Here is a 23,113-nt window from a genome sequence, read left to right on the forward strand (position 1 = left end):
TTCTCATGCACCACCACTAATTAATTTTCGATTTTCTGTCAAAAAATGGTGTCTTGTTAACATTGAATTATTTACATTTTACCTCACTGATGTTTATGTTGTCATTTGCATATGCTGTCACCTGTTTACTATATGCAAATGGAGACAAACTCGCTCTGTGACAATATGACAACTGCCTGCTTAAAAACTTTAAGACAGATGACACTCTTTGTCACTTTGAAATACAGAACAAAAATGTGAATATTCAAAACAAGCATGTACCAGGAGCTTAATTTAGCATGAAAGATGTTTTCTATCTGCTAATGATATATTCACAGGTTTTATGTTGAGGAAGTTGATGCTTGTTTCTTTTTGGAATGTACATAAAGAAGCAACCCTATGTTTTATCTCCTCTCAGCTTGTGTCTTTGAATTATCCGTAGACTGTAAGTTTAAGATTCTGTCACTGTAAAGTGAGATGGAGCACACTTGACAAGTTGTGTAGGAAGATTAAATCTTCTCCCTATACAGCTTTTGACACGGAATTTTGAAAAAAAAATAAAAAAAATAAATTGAATCTGAATTATGGTACTTGTACAGCAGTGGGGGCAGACCTAATGGCTAAATACACAGAATATTTTTTATACATATATATAACTGTTATGCTACAACCATTTTATAACAACTTGACATTTATAAGTCAAGCCACCAAGGGATTTACTTATACAGTGGGCCTAAAAATATTTGGACTTTTAAGCCACACTTAATATGCATAAGCTACTGTTAAAAAAAAATCTGTAGTCTGTAAGATTTTTTTAATGGTTTTGAAAGAAGTCTCTTATGCTCACCAAGATTGCATTTATTTGATCAAAAACACTGTAAAACATTAATATTGTGAAATATTATCTCAATTTAAATGACTGTTTTATATTTAAAAAATGTCACATGACCCTTCAGAAATCATTCTAATATGCTGATTTGCTGCTCAAGAAACATTTCTTGTTATTATCAATGTTGAAAACAGTTGTGCTACTGTTTCAGATTTTGAAACTGTGATCCTTTTTTTTTAAGGATTCTTTGACGAATAGAAAGTTATGAGATGCTAACACAATTAGCATGTTGTTAACATAATGTCAACATGATTAGAATGTACTTAACATGATGCTAACACAATTACCAAGTTGTTATCATGATGTTAACATGATTAGAATGTTTGTTATCATGTTTTTAAGTAGATGCTAACATGATTAGCATGTTGCTAGCATGTATTTAAATGCTAACACAATTGGCATGTTGTTAGCATGATGCTAACACATTTTGCCGTTGGCAAGCACCACTAATAATACATAAAATCCATCAACTATAATATTAGTAAAACAAACAAAAAAAACATTTGATCAGTAACTAATCAAGAAGGACTGTTAAAGGCCTCCAACTTCTTTGAAAGCAGTGGCAGTGGAATCCATCATGTGTTTTCATCATGAACAATTTTGCATATCTTACCCATATTCTGCTTTTGAGCATCTTTAGCCAACGGCTCTTTCCATCACAATGTTTTCAAAAGCGCTGCTGGGGACTGATTCTACCTGCTGCCATCAGACAATGCAACATCTCCTTCTCCTTTTCCCATTACGCTGTTCCTCCAGGTGATTCCCCAGCCAGAATAACAACATTACACACAGACAGCTCTTTCTCACTTATGCGCTGAGTAGAAACACATACTAATGCACTCATATATGTACATTATACTTGAACTTCGGGTCTTGCTCTGTTGGTCTACACCAGTGAATCTCAACCTTTTTTGAGTAATGGACCCCTGTCATATTTGGAACCATCCTCAAGGACCTCAGAATTAAAATGGCTCATTGGTATCATTAATGCCTTTGTGACGACCAAATGCAATCAAGTATAATTTACTAGTTGACTTGTTCTATATTCAGTCATTTTGTCAGTTATATTATACATATATTACCTTCTTCTTTTATGGGAACATGTCAAATGACAAAATATACAAAAAACTGGTCTCAAACTTAATTCCTGGAGGGCCACAGCTCTGCACAGTTTAGCTCCAACCAGCTCCAACTCACACCTGCTTGGAAGTTTCTAGTAATCCTGAAAACCTTGATTAGCTGGATCAGGTGTGTTTGATTAGGGTTGGAGCAAAACTGTGCAGAGCTGTGGCCCTCCAGGAATTGAGTTTGAGACCACCGATTTATAAGGACCCCCTGGCATTATGTCAAGGACCACTGAAGAAACACTGGTCTACACTTATGTGTGTGTTGTGCCTTGGCATTAGTAAAATACATCAATCTGTCTGTATGTAGTCAGCTTGTCTTGCAGTCTGTTGGTTGCTGAGTTCAATATTCTCAGTGTGTTCACTTGATGACCTCTAGAGCCACAGGAGATTGTGAGTGCTGTTTGTTTGTGCCTCTGTGAGTGTGAGGTTTGTTGTGGAACTTTGGTCCTTGATTTTTTAAGCCAAGGACAAGCGGCAGAAAGTGAGAGCAAGAGGTGGAAGCTGGCAGCTGTGAGCGGTGCAAATAATATACTCAAATAACTGATACAGCATCAGTGTTACTCTTCCCTTGTGTCATTCCAAAGCTCTATAACTTACTTTCTTCTGCGGAACACAAAAGAAGGCATTGGACCCCAGTGACTTACACTGTATGGACAACAAAAAATAGACATTTCCAAAATATTTTCATTTGTGTTTCACAGAGGGGAAAAAAAATCATACAGGTTTGGAAAGATATGATGATGATGATGAGTAAATGATGACAGATTTATCATTTTTAGGTGAAGAATCCCTTTAATAAGAACAAAAAGAGTTGCAGGCTCCGTTGTCATAAATCCATCATTGCTCTCTAGTGCTGATGCAATATTGCAAGAGTTTTGCCAAATATTTCCAATGAGTAGCTAAAGCCACTAGATGACGTCATTCACCAATTGTCTGCACTTTACAACCGTTTTCTCTCCTAATCCATTCTCGCATACTGTATTTTAATATAATATAGCTGAATGTTCAATAAAGCTGTTCTCATTTAAATATGTTTTGTCAGACATCGGAACAAGTATGATATAGTGATATAGTGACTGACTGACTGACTACATGTTAACCAGGAGTCCAAAAAGTCGCTAGATTTGTCACTAAAGGGGTCTGAAAAGTCACTAATTTGGCAACACTCTATTGCAGGAAGTACTAGTTGAGACGAGGATTTATGCAGTAGTATTTTATTGAAATAAACAAAACATTATACAGACAAAGGGAGAACAGCAACTAAAACAGCTTAGTAAAACTAAGATAGTAACCAACAATCTGCAGAAGAAACTCAGGAATAAATACATAAGATGTTAATTAATTGAACTAGAAACAGGTGTGAATCATAAACAGTAACTATTAGGGGTGTGACGAGACCGGTATCTCACGAGACGAGACGAGACTCGAGATTGAGTTCACGAGACGAGACAAGATGGCGAAATACATGACTAGAAAAAATATTCTGCAGGTGTATTTTAAATGTTTTAACTAATCATCTTGTAATGAATGTCATTTCAGTTCTACTTTCTGAGACTGAATTATCATCTGCAGTAAAAGACAACAATACTCAAGTACTGTAAAAGGTTTTGCTACTAACTCAACTGACGGACTTCTCTTCTGTATGATTTCAGTCTCTTCAGACCTTACTGTACATGATTTGTACTGTATTCATCGGGGAGCCGCTGTCAAATGCGGGGAACTGAAATCACGTTTGAATGCGCGCTCGCGTTTACTTTCACTTTCAACGGTCGCGCGTACTCTGTAAATATGGAGCGGCGGCGACCGTTATCCGACTGAATTAAATGTTGTTGTTTTTTTTATTTATTTAAATACAAAGCAAAACGACAGTGGAGGTGTAATGTAAACGTAGCGGTGGCATATTCTTTCCTAATCATCCTAACACTCTGTCATGGCAACATCACAAGAATACTCTTCGCCTCGACGAGATCTCGTCACACCCCTAGTAACTATGGTAACAAACAAAGGTACACTAGTAACCTCCTAGGAAACTGAGGAAACAGAGAAACTCAGGGTATATTTCAACAGTGATGTACTAAAAACAGAAACATTTTTTCCTTATGTTTTTCAGACTACAATGTTGTCACATTTTATCCTTCAACTTCAAAATTGTCCGACATCGTTGTTTTGCTTTTTTTTTTTTTTTTTTTTTTTTTGTAAAGAACGTTTGACTTTGTCTTTGCACGTTCGCTTTGTAGACACTGGATCGGTATTTCTGCCTATGTCACACGTGACCTTTCCATCATGATTATGTAATGCATGGCGCATCGCAGAGCAGTGCAAGTCGAGCATTTGTGGTTAAAAAGTATATATATATATATATATATATATATATATATATATATATATATATATATATATATATATAAGTACATATATCTGGGATCGTGTAGAGCTCTTTGAAGCTGCATTGAAACTACAATTTGGAACTTGATTTATTTTCAACTGTAGAAAGAAAGACATAAATATCTTCGATGACATGGGGCTAAGCAAATTATCAGGAAATTTTAATTCTGAAGTGAAATAATCCTTTGATTAACTGAAAAAAACAAAGTGTGTAATGGTGAACACTTCATGCACTCAACTGTGACAGCTTACATAGCCAAAAAGGGAAGGGCTATCAGAGTCTGCTGCTGGATGACAAAATAACATTTAAACCTCAAACCTTCTGGTTCAGTACATGCCATGGTGCATAGTATAAGTGCATATTGTATATTATAAAACGGTTAGTTCCTGTCCTTGATTCTGATTGGTCAATAGCTGTGTTTTATTCACAATAAAACATGGCTATGACCGCTTCACCCAACGGTTCTGTGTATCACTACACAACACCTTTAGCAACCACTCTTAGCAACGTAAACTATTTGTTCTCAATTGATATTGTTCATTGAAGCTTACTGTATTATGAGAAAAAGATCGAGTTTATTACCTGCATTCAGATTTAGACTGACACACTCATGAAGACAGTCTTTGCCACCATCTAATGGCGTAATAATGTAACTTATGTTGCTGTTCACGGTCAGGGACTATTTTTTCCGGCGGAAGGAAGGCTTTTAGAAAAAGTTTGGTTACACTTTATTTTACAGTGCCGTAGTTACATTGTAATTACTTAAATAAGTACTGAGTAATATTAATTAACTACATGTACTTGGTATAGAGTTACAGTTAGGGTTAGGGTTTGGTTTAGGGTTAGTTACTTGTAATTATGCATAATTTACTATTATTACTATAGTAAGTACATATAGTAACGTGAAACTACGGCACTGTAAAATAAAGTGTTACCAAAAGTTTACTTCATGAAAGTTGCATGATGCATATTGTTTGGCTTTAATATTTGTATTGTGTGGTACCGGTTTATAAAAGCAATAAGGTACTCGAGGCTAGTGCTGTATCGTGAATAAGTCACGGCTGAAGGGGTCATGCCTAACAACGTGACTTATTTATGATACAGCACAGCCTCTAATACCTTATTGCTTACGTACGTCATTTGAGACACAACTAAGAACAATGGAACCAACAGAAAATTCATAATAAGTGTCTCATAACCAGTAGCTAACTGAACCAGACATGACTGAACTGTTTTCTCGAACACAAGCGCAGAGTGTCCTCAAGATCCTGGATCAGTGTAATGCAGTTGTATTGACACATAATCTGTGACCATCTGGCCCTAGACCTCTGGGTCTACAGCTGCTCTTTCTCAGGGTTTCCCTTCATGTACTTTACACCAAGTTTCATCTTGCATTTTCACAGTCCTTTTCCTGGACCTTTTCCCTTCAGCATCCTTGTTATGCATGTTTAATATGAGACATGTCACCACAAATCAAACTTTGATGTCCTCCTACAATAAGATGACAAGTCTCACATCATTTCGTAATTGAAATAAAGCTGACATAAAATATAAATATTAGATGAAAACCTAAATGTAACTAAATGCAACTAAAATTACTAAAATTACTAAAACTAAACTGAAATAAAAATGAAGGCTATATATATATATATATATATATATATATATATATATATATATATATTTATTATTTTATTTTTTTTAAATAATAAAAAAATACAAAAACATCAGAGTTACTCTAAAAATGTATTAATAGCTACTAAGCATATCTTCAAGCGTGTAATTAGATTACTACTAATTACTCTCTCAAAAATGTATTGCATTACTTATTACTAATTACATTCTAGATCCCATATCAAACATTGTAGCCAATCACAGACATATCTGATGAGCGTGTGAACACAATGACCAATCAGAGGTGTTTATGAATCTGCTCAAACAGCACTCAAAGCATTGCATTTTTTACATTTCAGTAAATAATACATACTCTAATAGTACATAAATTATACTACAATAACACCGTCACAATCTATATAGGCAAATTAACTTTTTTTTTTCTTTTATCTATTTATTTATTTATTGTTCAATCTGTTTATTGGGATTATTAGGTATCAACAAAATTAATACAGCATTAAATAAATAAATACATAATATAGCCAGACTTGTGACTAACAGAATAAAATCTGGCCAGATTAGTTTGGTTAAAAATTTTCACTTTATGAACAGGGAAGGACCATATGATCACATGTATATCGAACACCAAATGTGGTTTTGTTTTTGCATGCTGTCTATGTGTGTTGTATCTGAACTAAATTATACCACATTAAAGGTGCCCTAGATTATGTTTTTAAAAGATGTAATACAAGTCTAAGGTGTCCCCTGAATGTGTCTGTGAAGTTTCAGATCAAAATACCCCATAGATTTTTTTTTATTAATTTTTTTAACTGCCTATTTTGGGGCATCATTATAAACGCGCCAATTTTATGCTGCGGCCCCTTTAAATCTCGTGGTCCACGCCCACAGAGCTTGCGCTTGCCTTAAACAGTCCCTAAACAAAGTTTACACAGCTAATATAACCCTCAAAATGGATCTTTACAAAGTGTTCGTCGTGCATACGGCATGCATGCGTCGGATTATGTGAGTATTGTATACTGTTACATTGTTTACTTCTGATTTTGAATGAGTTTGATGGTGCTCCGTGGCTAACGGCTAATGCTACACTGTTGGAGAGATTTATAAAGAATGAAGTTGTGTTTATGCATTATACAGACTGCAAGTGTTTAAAAATGAAAATAGCGACGGCTCTTGTCTCCGTGAATACAGTAATAACCGATGGTAAGTTTAACCACATTCAACAGTACATTAGCAACATGCTAACAAAACATTTAGAAAGACAGTTTACAAATATCTAAAAATAACTAAACTATAACTAAATAACTAAAAATATCATGTTATCATGAACAGGCCCGGATTAAGAACACGTTGGGCCCTGGGGCTATAGCAACACCAAGGGCCCCCTTTCATCTGATTGCCATTCCACAGTGTCTTGTACCACAAGAATTTTTTTTTTTATTGTTATCATTTTTATATTTTTACAAATTTCATTTTATCAAATCATTTAATATAAGCACAAGCACACTAAATATTCCATGCTATTTAACATATTTTAAAATATATTTAACATATAAAATATTTAACATATTTTAAAATTGTATTGCATATATTGCTGACACAATAATTCTTTCCTCTGATTAACACAAAATAAACTATTTTGAAGAATGTGGGTAACCAAACAGTTGATGGTCCCCAGTGATTTCCACATTATATTTTTTTCCTACTATGAAAATGAATGGGGACCAGCAACTGTTAGGTTACCCACATTCTTCAGAATATTTTCTTTTGTGTTTAACAGAAGAAAGAAACTCATTCAGGTTTAAAACAACTTGAAAGTGAGCATGTGATGACAGGATTTTAATTTTTGGGTGAACTATCCCTTTAAGGACAAGAGTCCGCAATGCTAATTATTAGGATGCTGTCACTTTAAGACCTGCATGCGTCCGGTTTTCTCAACTCATTTCAGACATAACCAACTGTGTTTATGTAAACCTTTTGTGTATTTGACAGTATTATAGCGCAATCAGACGCGAAAGATGAAGTCCATAGTCAGGTGCTGTTTGACAGGCTTAAGTGTGTGTGCACGCTTCGGGTGTATGGGGTCAGAAAAAGCGCATCTCAGAACAGCACACAAATGACATGTTTAACTGACAGGGCTTTAAAGCACATGCAAATAAAGAACTTTTGTGATTGCGAATAAGTGCAGTGTCCCGTGAGTAACTACCGCTGTGTTAACATGTGATGTGAATGTGTCGAGGTCGAGTTGTACGGATGGAGGCACCAGAACTGCAACTGACAGAATGTGCTTCAAAGGCAGATAGGAGACAAGTCACATGACATTGGTGTTCGTCAAAAAACAGTAGGAAAGTTAATTCGGGATTTTTACATGGGTGATGATGATGAGAGAAAAACACTGACATTCTGAATTCAAACGTCAATAAAATCAATCGACTCGTCCCTGTAAATGTTGAAAACACCTTACGTTTTCATGAGAAACAATTACCATCCAAATAGGGCTTAACTCGTTATAAGAATAATAACTTGCTGCAGCTGCTATCTCACCTTCTTCAACTTGTAAAGCACGCAGATCGGCGACGGTGTCGGTGGGTGAAGATAATTGTGAGCTGCCGCTGCACGCGGGGTCTTCCACTGGCTCGGATGTTTTATGTGAACTGAAGTAGTTAGTTAGTTTTGGAATTTTTGCTGTAAGATTAGCATCCCTTTTATCCCTTTCAAGCTTATTTTTCCTTTTTTTGCGCACCACTATCACTTTTGTTTATCATTTTGAACACCAGCGAGGCTGAACAAGCAATAAAGGCCAATTTCCCATTTTCTACATGCGATAGCATAAGCAAAGAGGCGTTTCCCGATTTCATGGTGCGAATTGTAAGGTGATTTTGATTGGACGGTGATTTATCAGTCAGGCACATTTTCCAATAATTTTTTCTTGTTATTTTATTAGACACAAATCAACCACCTTTGACTTGTCAATCTCATTTCCTCCAGCCAATCACGGGCCCCCTCTACCCGCGGGCCCTGGGGCTTCAGCCCCACCTAGCCCTTATGTTAATCCGGCCCTGATCATGAATTATGTTAGTTATTATTGCTCCTTCTGCCATTTTTCACTATTGTTCTTGCTTGCTTACCTAGTCTGATGATTCAGCTCTGCACATCCAGACGTTAATACTGGCTGCCCTTGTCTAATGCCTTTTATAATATTGGAAATGTGGGCTGGCATATGCAAATATTGGGGGCGTACACCCTGACTGTTACGTAACAGTCGGTGTTATGTAGAGATTCGCCTGTTCTTCGGAGGTCGTTTAAACAAATGAGATTTATATAAAAAGGAGGAAACAATGGAGTTTGAGACTCACTGTATGTCATTTCCATGTACTGAACTCTTGTTATTCAACTATGCCAAGATAAATTCAATTTTTCATTCGAGTGCACCTTTAATAAACTTGGCATCCAAAAAGTTAATTCTAATAGAGGCAACAGCTTCTAAATGTCTATTATGATAATTTAAACACAAGTTAAATACTTAATGTAGAAAACATTGCAGTGCCCTCATTTACATACATTTTGGCAACATACGTGTGGCATCTTTAAATAGCATCAATTGCCTTTCACAAAGTAATACAGTATAACTCACCCAGAAATCCATCAGTATATGAAGTGTGACTCTAATTGACTGGCACTGAGTGGCATTACTAGGTTTAATTGGCAAGCTGTGTAATACGACATATGCACACTGCGGTAGGAGATCATCTGACAGTAGCTGGCAGTAGCAAGGCCACCTACAACACTCCCCATATGTAAGAGACAGAAGGGCTCGCCGTCCTTCAGCTAATGTTCACCGCTCTGCTGTCCAGGAATGAGTAATTGACCCCACACGACAACATAAAGGTAGTCAATACGCTACTGAAAATGATGTGTTTTGTGATGTTTTGTGTGGTGTTTTCTTTATACATTTCAAAATCATCCTAGCCAGATCGATAAAAAGTTACCAAAAAATTGTTTTGCAGATATAAGCCAAAAAGCTTTTTATTTATGTCAACAAATATGGTTTCCACCAAAAAAAAGAGATAATTTTATCAATTACTCATCAAGTAAGTGCACTAATATTGGCAGGATACTAAATTTAGTCATAGTCGCCAAACAGGATTGGAGCTATAATTCGTGATGTTATTTTATTTTATTTTTTTTTTGTTTTGTTTTTTTGCATATTGATGCATTATTAGTTAATGGTCAAACTTATGTGTTGCTATTGTACTATTTGTGTCTTTATAAAAGTTCATAATGTTGTTGCAGATGAAATATAACACAGATAACATGAAATAATAAATCATTTTCATAACCCTTTTCAGGACATCTCTACTTAGTCATCATGAAATCAAAAGTGACAAATCTTGTTTTGTTTGTTTGTTTTCTTCTTCTTTTATGCAATATTACAGTATTCTCTTCTCTTCTCTGATGATGTGTTTACTGGCGTGAGGGCGGGACAACCTGTCACTCACGTGAGATCGACCAATAACAAACCACAACCATCCAATCAATTCCCAATGGACAAAATCAAGCCCCGCCTCGAAAAGCCATGTCACTATTATGATATACATTATAATAGGGAAGAAAAGACTATCGCAAGTTCTGTTTCATGCCGACTTTAACAGTTGCTCACAAGCACATCCACTATGTTTGTAGTTCTAATCTCACATACTATTTTGAGGAAAAGGGAGGAAAGGGACAGGTTTTTAGATTTATGCTTTTGGTTATGCTTTTGCTTTTTTGCCTTTATTGAGTTAGGGTAGTAGAGATCTGACAGGAGTTAAAGTTGTAGAGAGAGGGGGATGGGATTGGAAAAGGTCCCCCAGCCAGGACTCGTACTTAGGTCGCCCAAAGCGCAACTGTGCTATATGTCGGATGCTGCCCACAAGGCTATTGTCTCCGATAAATAGGCTATGTTAAAATCAAGAAAATTCCATATATCAATATGCAACAGCAAACATTGTACATCTAAGAAGATGTAAACCACGTCTTTTCATTTTTTGTGAGTTTTTATGTGTCAAACCTACTGAGACACTTGGAGTGCTTGATCTACAGTCATACTGTAGTTGCATGGCCTGCGGACTGGAGATGGACTGCTGAGAGTCTATTCAAAGGATTTTTACCAGCAAGTCAATTCACACAGGACTACTTTCACCTCTGGGTATTTTTCCAGGGCATTTTTTAGTAGGTAAAAGACACTGTAATCCTTCTCTGTAAAAAGTCTGAAAAAAGAAACAGTGACATGGCCAATTCGGACAGGATTAAAATCACAGAGGAGCTGTAGTTATTTCATTACCCCACCTCCCCATGTAAAACTAATCCCGTCCGAATAGGGCTGTAGATATAATTGTTTTTACAGTATAGTTAATAGGCTTTCGTCCTTCCAAACATTCCTCAGTTGTAGCCGAGGGCTGTGACTGTTATAAATTGGGTGTATAGAGACAGTACTTTGAGTTTTGTGGAGGAAAATAAACTAGAACAAATTTGACTTGGTCAATTTAGTCCTGGCAATGCTAAGCTATGGCCGTATGTCACTATTTGTTAAGATAGTGAGTTTTATGTGGATGGCCTTATAGGTTTCACACCCCTCTCCCACATGTGAAATTGTTGTTGAATTGCTTTCTCTGTCCGAGACTGAGATAATTTGGTTTTACAACACCTGTGTGAGTGCAACATATTATTTTTTCAGTGGGAATGATCTTCTCCTCTCTAATATAAGAGAATGGCCCAAAACCATCAATCCAAAACACTACAGCCTGTGAAACTATGTATAACTGGTTTTTGTTTCACTGCTGTGCAAAACAAACATGCTCGATACCAAATGCAGTGCATTTATTTCACCATTACGAAGTGTTTTTGTGTAAACTATCCAATCTAACAGGAATCCTATAGCGTTCAATGCTTCATTTATTGCTTATTTATATATTGATTAAAAAAATAATAAATGAAAGACAGATGCATGATTTGATTTATGCCCTTTCATCTAATTTACACCTTTCAAAGCCATACTGGAGTGTTATTCAACTAATTATGTACCTGTGCTGTTTTGCCTGTAAATATGTTCATGCATATAATTCAGCGTAAATAACTGGAATTTAAGAAATGACTTGATTTAATAAGGTGCTCAGAACAGCACTGTAGTGAAGTGTCTAATAAGCCTAATCTGAATGCACAGAGAATCAAGCCAGAGCCTTTGTAAATGAGGGAAGCTTAATCAGAATAAGGTCTTAACATGTAAACAGCTTATACTCATTATTCACAGAAACATGCATCAGCAGTTTTAAAGTCATTTTTTTCAGCTTTAATGGCTGTTTTGTATTATATTAGGGGTGCAAAATTAACAAGCAGAAACAACCGTCATATCTAAAGTTTTGATTTTTTCTTGCTTATTTTACTGAATTACAAGTCTTACATTTGTTACAATATATATTGTTTAATGTTAGAAAATATTCTAATGAAGATAAATATGAAATACACAATGTCTGCTTTTAAAAAGCACCTTATCCTAAAATATTTGTGAGATTAAAGCTGTATTTTATTTTATTTCTTTTTTTATTTTATTTTATTTTATTTTAAATACTATGCATAAAAATATAACACCTCTCTACTAAATTACAGATCACTGAAAAAAAAAAAATCACATCTGGGGCACTTTCAAGCTCAAACCGGTGTGCAACATTTTGCTACAGTTTCCAGGTTGAATGATGTGCTTCCTGGAAACTGTGTGCAACCGGGTTTGAGATACATTTTCTCTTGTTTGATGGGTGTGTCAAAAATGTCAGCCCAATTAGCAACAACATGTATATAAACCACACGGTATTAAAGAGACAGCTCGCACAATGGGTATGAATGTAACATAAAAGTACTATACATATTTATATATTTTGCTATTGTATGACACTTTCATAAACTTTTCTATTCTCTTCTGATTATATAATGGTAAATATTACAATATCATAGCACAACAATAGTGATCATCAATAATGATAAGCATAATACTACAATAAAAAATAATAACAGCAACAGAAGTTACATTATAACGTCTTTATGTCTTTATGAGTGTGTCAGGCAGTAGCGAAGACTTTTATATTGAAAAGACTGAATTGTTGTGAACACGGAACAAGACGCAACTGACAAATGCTTTGGCTATCCCTGTCAGTCATGGGAAAACCCCTTAACTGTTAAAAGGACAAGATAATACATCAGACATTTAAACAGATGTTTTATTATGAACATAGGACTGACCTGAAGGAAAATGCTAAATCTGAACAGGTAGTTAATAAACTCGCTCACTCTATCTTTTTCTCGCAATATTCTTCTACATAATACTATACGTTTCAGTGAACAATATCAATTGCGAACGTACAGTTTACGTCGCTAAGAGTGGTTGTGTAGTGATACACAGAACCGTTGGGTGAAGCGGACATAGCCGTGTTTTATCGTGACTAAAACACAGCTATCGACCAATCAGAATCAAGGACAGGAACTAACCATTTTATAATGCAAATGATATGTGGCTTACTGTAAGTGTCAAAATACTTTTTGCAGCCACTGTATGCCATTTTGCCAAACTCCAGACATCTTTTCTGTCTTCATATTATACAGAGCTGTTCTTGTGGTTGAGCAGTGCACTGGTGCTTTGCTCTCAGTTTCTGAACTGTATGTAAATGTCAGGGCAGCTTTTCAAATAGGCTACTACAAGAGATCTCAGCAGTTTGGCTGTTCCCCATATTGCTGAATGAATCGACTATATCGTTAAAGGTGTTGTCTGGTGGACCAAAGCCTGTTTTACATGGAGACCTGCAGTAAGAAGGATTTCATTATTCCCTTTCTTTCCCAGAGTACCCTTCTGTTTGAATGGCTCTTCACCCTTTTATCTTTTTCTCTTTTTGTCACATGTAGAAGGCCGTTATGGCTGATTTTATTGTTTTCTTCCTGAATTGATTTGGGTGACTGTCCTTGTAAACTAAGGACATTTTATTCTAGTACAGATGCTTCAATTTTAACATGATATCTTGAATCAGAATGTGCTCTGCCATATGATTGAAGGGCTTTTCAAAGGGTTAATATATATATTATATTTTCCCACGCTTGTTATTGTAACCAAGTTCTGAGAGAATTGATGAACTCTTCCCCCATAATGATCAGCATTCCTTCAAAAGGCTTTGAGGCTCGTATAGGTATTCTCTCTTGGAGCATAAATAGATTGTAAGTTTATGAGTCTACTTTTTTCGCTCTAGGCATGAATTTCCTCGCTCTCCTTCCCGTCTCTAATTTTCCTGGAGGAATTTGACTGACCTAGTTAGCACAGTCTCGTGCACCTTAAGAATCTTATAAAGGATATTTACAGTGCTGTATTTAGATTCAGCATGATATGATTAAGTAATGAGGAGATGAATTATTAGGGTGTCAAGGAGGAAGCCTGATGCATCATTTAATGGTGTTTTATGCTGAGACGAAGAGCAGTGAGATGTGAGGATTTGTGAATTTTGAGGTTGTTATAGGTTGATTTATTGAGCAGTTTATATAATGGGTGATTCAATAATGGTTCTGATTCATATTTGATGTGGACTTTTCAGCTAAGATTTTATTTAATGATGGTGTTACTTATATGGTGTTACTTATATGCATGAAAAATTGAATCCAAAATTATTTTTTTAATTTGATTTCACTGGCAAAGTAATCTGTCCAACACAGCTATATGGGGGTGTATGAAATGTTTTTGAGAAGTTGACATGCTTATGACATCCTGTACTCCTTCTAAAATATCTTTAAAGAGCATTTTTTTTAAATCATGCATGCAGTTTTTATGATCTACAGTCATATTAACTGATTAATTCACACATAAGGACTTTTTAAACTAAAACAAATGCAATTAAGGCATTTTTTTATTTTAAATGGTAAAACAAAATTGAATGAAATGGTGACCAGTTACAGAATCTAAGTGTTTATTCATTTATTTATTTATTGTTTCTTTTATTATTATTATTTGTGCATCCACTATCCACAAATTCATCTTTAGCAGGTGTTGTCAGCCTTTTCAGGTTGTGCATCCTCATTCTGCGTGGGTTTTCGAATTTGATAATGTGCTTTTTTATTAAATGTATACAGCATAAGACTTTAAGCATTCTATTAAATAAATGGGTTTACAGTTTTGCAGTTTAATTTAACAAGCCTTGTGCTTAAGGTTGTAAAAGTACAACCTCTGAGAAAAAAAAAATGAATGCAGATATTTCTGGGTCATTGGCAAATTAAACTTCAGCAAAGGTGTTTTTTTATGATGTGTTTTTTATTATGTGTGATGTATGCTAATGCATATTTTTGAGTCATGAACAATGTGTTTAAACAAGTTTCAGTTGTTAAATAACATTTCAAAGTGTTTAAATTCATTTTTTGACTATGTTTGTCAGGCGGGACAACCAAATAGTTGTATGTATATACTGTAGTTTTACCACCTGACATGGAAAGTGTACCAACCTACCCATACTTGAAATTACCAGTTTTTACCAGTATTTGAGAAAGATCTACACACCTTTTCACTCTGCCACAAAGATCAGTTGGGATTCTCTGGATGATGCATTGTCAAGTTTACTGTCATTACCACGTCAATTCATAATATAAGAGCCATGTTTGTAGTTGTGCCACCCTGACATTTGAGAAAATACAAATTGCTGGACAAAAGTTTTTCAATTATCGCAACCTTTAAAACTATGATATTTATAAAATTTGTTTATATAAAAGGTTTCAGATATAGAATGATGCCATAGTATTTCGTTTTATTAATAGTTTTCATAGTCTGTTCATTTGTTTGGACGGTTGCACCACATGACATTTTAGGAGTTTAAGATAATAAAACCTAAAATAATATGTATTATTTAAATGTACTAAAATGAATTCAAACTAAATAGGTTTTATAGAATAAAGTGATATATGCCATGAATTTTTCGGTAACACTTTACAATAAGGTTCATTAGTTAACATTAGTTAACTACATTAGTTAACATGAACTAATAATGAACTGTACTTCTACAGCATTTATTAATCTTTGTTAATGTTAATTTCAACATTTACTAATGCATTGTTAAAATCTTGTTAACATTAGTTAATGCACTGTGAACTAACATGAACAAACAATGAACAACTGTATTTTCATTAACTAACGTTAACAAAGATTAGTAAATACAATAACAAACATATTGCTAGTTCATGTTAGTTAATACATTAACTAATTATTATTGTAAAGTGTTACCAATTTATCAAATCACTTTAAAAGGAAATAATGCACTTGGACATGACACAAAAATATGCACATCATTTCATTAACCCTTCTACAAAAAACAACTTTTCAGTTGTTATATATCTACTGAAATGACAAAACAACATAAACTGCCTAAAAAAGACTTTAATTTTCCATAGAAGAGGATTTTTTTTTTTTTTTTTAAATCATATGAATCATTAATTTTGATTTGATTAATTAAGTGTATATATGTATTTAAATTGACAACTCTCTGAATAGTTTTAGCATGTTATTGAATATGGTAGTGTTAATATATTTGGTCTTGGCGGACTATATCGGCTATGCTGCTGTAGAGCAAGTGTGGAGTTGCTATAGCTAATAGAGACACAGACATGCAGATATGCTGTTGCGTAAGTAGATATACATAGGCAGGTGGAGCTGGGGAGGTGGAGGGTTTCAGAGGAACTGCAGGTTTACTGCAGGACTAACTTACAGCAAACAATGATAGACTGTTTAAATATTGAGCAATCAATCTCATTGGCTGCAGGATCAGCAGAGGCCAATCAGCTGTAATGTAATAATGTGATTGCTTGCAGATTGCATGTAAGGGCCTATCAGCCTGCGCTGAACTAGATTTAAGGTATTTTTTTTTTACAACATCTTTTTTTTTTTCTTTTTCTTGTACAGGTCATCCTCATGCTGACCAAACTGTACGACTTCAATCTGGGCAGTGTCACAGAAAGCTCTTTATGGAGGTAAGAATATGAATGATTATTCAGGGCTTCAATCTTTATGTGTACGTGCTACTAGGGAAATGTATTACAATCATGTTCTGTAATACCTTTGTGACTGTTTGTTCTCAATTGTGAAAGTTTTTATTTAAGAAAGTAGATAAAAATCCCTGTCCCTGTGGTAGCTCCTCAAACATCAGAAAGAAACAAATAAATAGAGTGCTGTTTAAAGGTACTCATAGTCTCTCTGCAATTGCATTTGTTTAAACAGTGTGACAGTACAAACACGTCCATTGTTGTGACTTTTAAATCAACTCAGTATTAATAGTCTGTTAAAGCTACATTAGCTGATTAATGGTTGTCTCCATCGTTGATTGTCTTTATACTCTTTTAAGATATCCAGTACTCAGCTCATTGATCTGAGTGGACATAATGTGCGTGCATTAGAATAGCATGAATGGATCTGACGTTGAAGATCTTAAAGGGATAGTTCACCCAAAAATGACACACTTCATGTTGTTCCATTCACGTTGTACATTTTCCGGTTTCATTTCTGAGCTATTTCCTTAACTTCCACTAATCTAAAGCTCTACAATCATTAAACAAATGATGAAACTGGCCTCAGATCACCAGATCTGGCAGCGTCTACCAGCAGCAGATTGGAATGGAGATGCTCAGCAGACTGTGTGGCCCTTTAGCTTGGAAAGATGGAGCTTCCATCGGAAATGCAGTGGCCAAACACCCTGTATTATAGCAGGACAGGAAAAGATCCAGCTGAGCTCATAAACAAAGATCTCTCAGAAAGAAATCTGATATGTTCAGCAATCTCTTACTCTCAGACAATGCTTTGCTGTTGACCCAGCATTTCAGTAATGAAGTTAGTGACCCTGCATAAAATATGCTGGTAACCAGAGGGTGATTAATCAAATGGCAGTATGCAGTGTGGTTACCTACCCAATCATTTTAGATGAACAGGAAATGATAATTGGATTTCTCGATGATGTCTACCCTTTGTGCGAGTCTGTGTGTGAGTGTTCTGCCGTGATGTCTGTCCTCTGTGTGCGTGTGTGTGTGTGTATTCTGCATAAGTACTATGCAGTTTATCATGTAAGAGTACATAATGTAAGAATGGGTTATTTTTCAAATGGAAACATATCTATATCAACACAAGTACTATAAATTGTGACGATTAATATTTTTATTCCGCAAGGATGCATTCAATTGATCAAAAGTGTCAGTAAAGTCTTTTAAATTGTTTTTATGCTGTACTTTTGAACTTTCTATTCATCAAAGAATCCTGAAAACTTGGCTTTGATGTCACAGGTATAAATTACATTTTAAATTAAATTAAAATAAAAAAAACTGTTATTTGAAATTCTAATGAAATTTCACAATATTACTGTTTCTACTGTATTTTTGATCAAATAAATGAAGCTTTTGAGTAACTTTTGAGCAGTAGTATAAATTATCTGCAAATCACTGCATCTGTATATAGGGGAAAATGGGGAGAGTTGTCACAGTTTTTGATTTATTTGTCCTTTTCTGTATAGCACAAACTTTAAAGTCTTGCCCAATATAATATAATATAATATAATATAATATATATAATATAATATAATATAATATAATATAATATAATATAATATATATATAATATAATATAATATAATATAATATAATATAATAAAGCAATAAGCCCCAAGAAGCCGTGGTTTACAATGAATTTATAACAGCTAAGTTATACGACGTGGAGCGGAGTGCCTAAAACTCCCTTAGCTGTTATAAATTTACTGTAAACCACGGCTTTGTGGAGCTCATTGCTTTTATAAAACGGTTACCACACAATGCAAATATTAACGCCAAAAAATATATATCAATGCAACTTTCATGAAGTAAAATCATTAAAAGGCTTCCTTCCGCTGGGAAAAAATAGTCCCTGACCGTGAACAGCAACAGAAGTTACATTATTACGCCATTAGATGGCGGTAAAGATTGTCTTTATGAACGAGGCACTCAGTCGCAAAGACTTTTATATTGAAACTTGTTGTGAACACGGAACAAGAAGGAAATGACAAATGCTTTGACTAGCGCTGCCAGTGTCAGCAGGGCATGGGGAAACCCATTAACTGTTAAAAGGACAAGATTGCAGCGGACACTCAGACAGATTTTTTATTATGAACATAGGACTGACTGACCAGAATGAAAATGCTAAATCTGAATGCAGGTAATACACTCAGTCACTCTATATCTCTCTCACAATACTCTTCTACATAATGCAGCTTCAGTTAACGAAATGAACAGAGAACAAACACTAAGACTGACGCAGCAACATACACACACTTAGTGGCGCAGCGATACTTATGTAATGAGGTCAGCTGTATGTTTTCGGGAATTTTATAACGGCTTCGAAAGTGGCTCAACCAATCAGAATGAAGGGCCGGAACTATCTGTTATATATAATATAATATAATATAATATAATATAATATAATATAATATAATATAATATAATATAATATAATTTGTGTGTGCGATGGATTAAATGTCTATAATGCGAACATTAAAAATAGACTTTTAGTAGTAAACTCAATAATGAAAATGGTGCATGATTTCATGCGATTTTGAATTAGGCAACCATTAAATATCCTGATGGATTTGATGTGCATTCTGCTTCATATGAGTTATCATATAAGTGTACAGTATCCATGTATAAGTACAGTACTGGACAGTGCAGTGAGTGTAAGAGTTTCTCAAGAGAGTCATATCAGGTCTAATAGATGGTAATATAACCAAGGCCATATTACAGGCCAGGTGCATCCTATGGTGTTCCCTCAAGATATTTGCATATTTCAAGACAATTATTTCCCCCTCACCCTGGTAGATAAATTCAGGAGTGCTTTAATGAATGTAGTCAAATGCCTTCCGTGGCAGATAATTAAACTTTCATGGGAAGTTATAAAGTACCAAGACACTTCCTATACTGTAGATACTGTAAGCATTTTTTGGAGTAGCATAGGTATGTATAGTGTATAGAGAAACACTAAAAGCATATGGTCAGCAAAGTTAGTGCTATCTCTGGAACCAGGAGAGTCTTTGTGTAATTGTTAAATATTATTCTAAAAGTACCAGCCTCTAGTACCCTTAAACATTTACAAAGCCAAAATGGATAAAAAAAAAATAAAAAAAAAGAAGAAGCTTTTTTTGAGTCTGAGCTCCTGCAAGTACTTAATTTGTGATATTGTTGGCTTTGAAAAGAGCTTCATTGCGATAGCTGCTCTCATTGAGGTGCTGGTTATTAAATGTATTTTGAGACTGAAGGAAGGTTTGATTAATGCACATAGACACAGTTTATTTAGCCTTGTGTATTTGCGCTTCAGTAGTTTTCAGTCTCTGCCAGTGAGTAGAAAAAGGAAATAACAAGATTATTAACTTTTCATTTTTTGCATGTATTGTATGCATGTATTCCATTTCTTCAGGGAAAAAAAAAAAAAAAAAACAATTATAAAAGGGATTTTGTCAGATAAACAAAATGTGTTTTGTGTGATAACATCTGGTTTTGTTCAAATCAAAATACTGCTTATATGAATTAATCGATCAGTTTAGACAAAAATATAATTTCAAATCATCCTTTATCTTCTTTTAAATGAGGTTACGGTGACGCATATACACACTGAAAAATTCTGTTAAAAACAACCCAAGTTGGGTTGAAAATGGACAAATCCAGCGGTTGGGTTGTTTTAACCCACCTTTTGATTATTAATGTTGCCTCTAGTAATTATGTGTCTGATTTTAAATTTAATTTTGGGTTCATTTTAAGCCAGTCATATAGTAGTTTTTAAAAAATCGTTGAGTTAAATAAAACTGCCCAGCACATTGAGCAGACATTTAACCTAACCGCTGGGTCAAAACAACCCAGTTGATGGGTTTGTCCATTTTCAACCCAACTTAGTTTGTTTTTAACCCAGCATTTTTAGAGTGTACAGTGGAAGTGAATAGAACCAATTTTAAGAGGAATCGATATACTTCAGGTGAAATGAAAGACTGATATAACATAATTTCGAACAAAATCAGGCCAGATGAAGTTTGTTTGGAGTTCGTTTCAGGAGTTCAAAACAGCTTGCCAAAGCAAACTTTCCGGAAAAGTCCGGAAAGTCCCATTGGTCCGTGGCGATTATGTAATAGGTAGGTGCACTCTGGTGGAGGACATCTTCTCCAGTTAATTTCCTCTTTGAAATCCGTCGAGGTCAGACATACACAAATGAAAACAAACACTGGAGTGCTGCTTTATAGTAGAAATTAAAGTGTAATTCTAATTGAAAGCAACACTGACACTGGTTTTTTCATGTTTAATTCTGTAAAGTTGTTTGGTTCAAAGCTATCTATTGTATAAAGTGCTATATAAATAAATGTGACATGACATTACTTGACTGACGAATTGCAGAGCTCATGCAAACATCCACATTGCTATGATCAGACACTGTTTTCTCACTGCTGTCATTTTTGAAGTGTGTTTATTTTGTTATTGAGTTTAACGTGCAAAGCATATATTTACATATTCATCTAAACGTCGCTCTCAGCAGTGTGGGCGGCGTCGGGATGTTTGTTAACAGTATATCGCTGCAAAGGTATTTCCAACTTCATTTTAACCCCTAAACAAAGAACGAAAAAGAATGCTTGACTCTCTTTCCTCTGTTAATCACAAAACATTTTTTGAACTATCCATTATGGCACCAATGATACTATTTTACCCCAATACAATGTCATAATTTATGAATGAACCCCATCCACATGGAATTGTTTGGGGTTAAAGGTGCCCTAGAACTTTTTATAAAAAGATGTAATATAAGTCTAAGGTGTCCCCTGAATGTGTCTGTGAAGTTTCAGCTCAAAATACCCCATAGATTTTTTTTAATTCATTTTTTTAACTGCCTATTTTGGGGCATAATTAGAAATGAGCCGATTCAGGGTGTGTGGCCCTTTAAATCCCGTGCTCCACGCCCCAAGAGCTCGCGCTTGCCTTAACATAAAAAAGTTCAAACAGCTAATATAATCCTCAAAATGGATCTTTACAAAGTGTTTGTCATGCAGCATGTCTAATCGCGTAAGTACAGTGTTTATTTTGATGTTTACATTGATTCTGAATGAGTTTGAGGCTGTCCTCCGTGGCTAATGGCTAATGCTACCCTGTTGGAGAGATTTATAAAGAATGAAGATGTGTTTATGCATTATACAGACTGTAAGTGTTTAAAAATGAAAATAGCGACAGCTCTTGTCTCCATGAATACAGTAAGAAACGATGGTAACTTTAAACACATTTAACAGTACATTAGCAACATGCTAACGAAACATTTAGAAAGACAATTTACAAATATCACTAAAAATATCATGTTATCATGAATCATGTTATCATCAGTTATTATTGCTCCATCTGCCATTTTTTGCTATTGTTCTTGCTTGCTTACCTAGTCTGATGATTCAGCTGTGCACATCCAGACGTTAATACTGGCTGCCCTTGTCTAATGCCTTTCATAATGTTGGGAACATGGGCTGGCATATGCAAATATTGGGGGCGTACACCCCGACTGTTACGTAACAGTCGGTGTTATGTTGAGATTCGCCTGTTTTTCGGAGGTCTTTTAAACAAATGAGATTTATATAAGAAGGAGGAAACAATGGAGTTTGAGACTCACTGTATGTCTTTTCCATGTGCTGAACTCTTGTTATTCAACTATGCCGAGGTAAATTCAATTTTTGAATCTAGGGCACCTTTAAATAGTATCATTAGGGCCATTAAAATACATTTACACATCAATGTTTATGCTAGACTGGATGCCAGCCGAACTTAGCCCCGCCCACAACATTTTGAGGTCGGGGAGTTCGGTCTGGACTCGATCCGTAGAGGAGTAATTATGCCCGAACAGAAACTGTTCGGACCAATCACATTTGTCAGGGCGATGATTGACAGAATCACCAGAAACGTAATCAGCCACGTCATCAAAGAGCGCTTGGGTTGAATTAGTTTACAACAATGATGGCTGTTGTTGAAGAACTGAGATGTGTAGATTCCGCCATCGCGTCCGTTATAGAAGATATCGACAGCGCATTA

General features: G+C 35.1%; 1 protein-coding gene across 4 annotated transcripts in view; it reads left to right on the top strand.

The window, feature by feature from the left end:
- The window catches only part of LOC125271957 (VPS10 domain-containing receptor SorCS1), a 230,363-nt gene that overhangs the window by 106,087 nt on the left and 101,163 nt on the right, over window positions 1-23,113 (top strand). For all 4 annotated transcript variants that reach the window (XR_007185740.1, XR_007185739.1, XM_048196350.1 and 1 more), the window contains exon 2: window positions 16,965-17,032. Coding sequence is in view for 2 of the 4 variants with exons in the window: in XM_048196350.1 (XP_048052307.1) it covers window positions 16,965-17,032 (68 nt within the window). In the remaining 2 variants the exon portion in view is untranslated. The remainder of the gene's footprint in view (window positions 1-16,964; window positions 17,033-23,113) is intronic.

This window comes from Megalobrama amblycephala, linkage group LG7 (assembly GCF_018812025.1).
Source record: "Megalobrama amblycephala isolate DHTTF-2021 linkage group LG7, ASM1881202v1, whole genome shotgun sequence".
Classification (NCBI taxonomy): Eukaryota; Metazoa; Chordata; class Actinopteri; order Cypriniformes; family Xenocyprididae; genus Megalobrama; species Megalobrama amblycephala.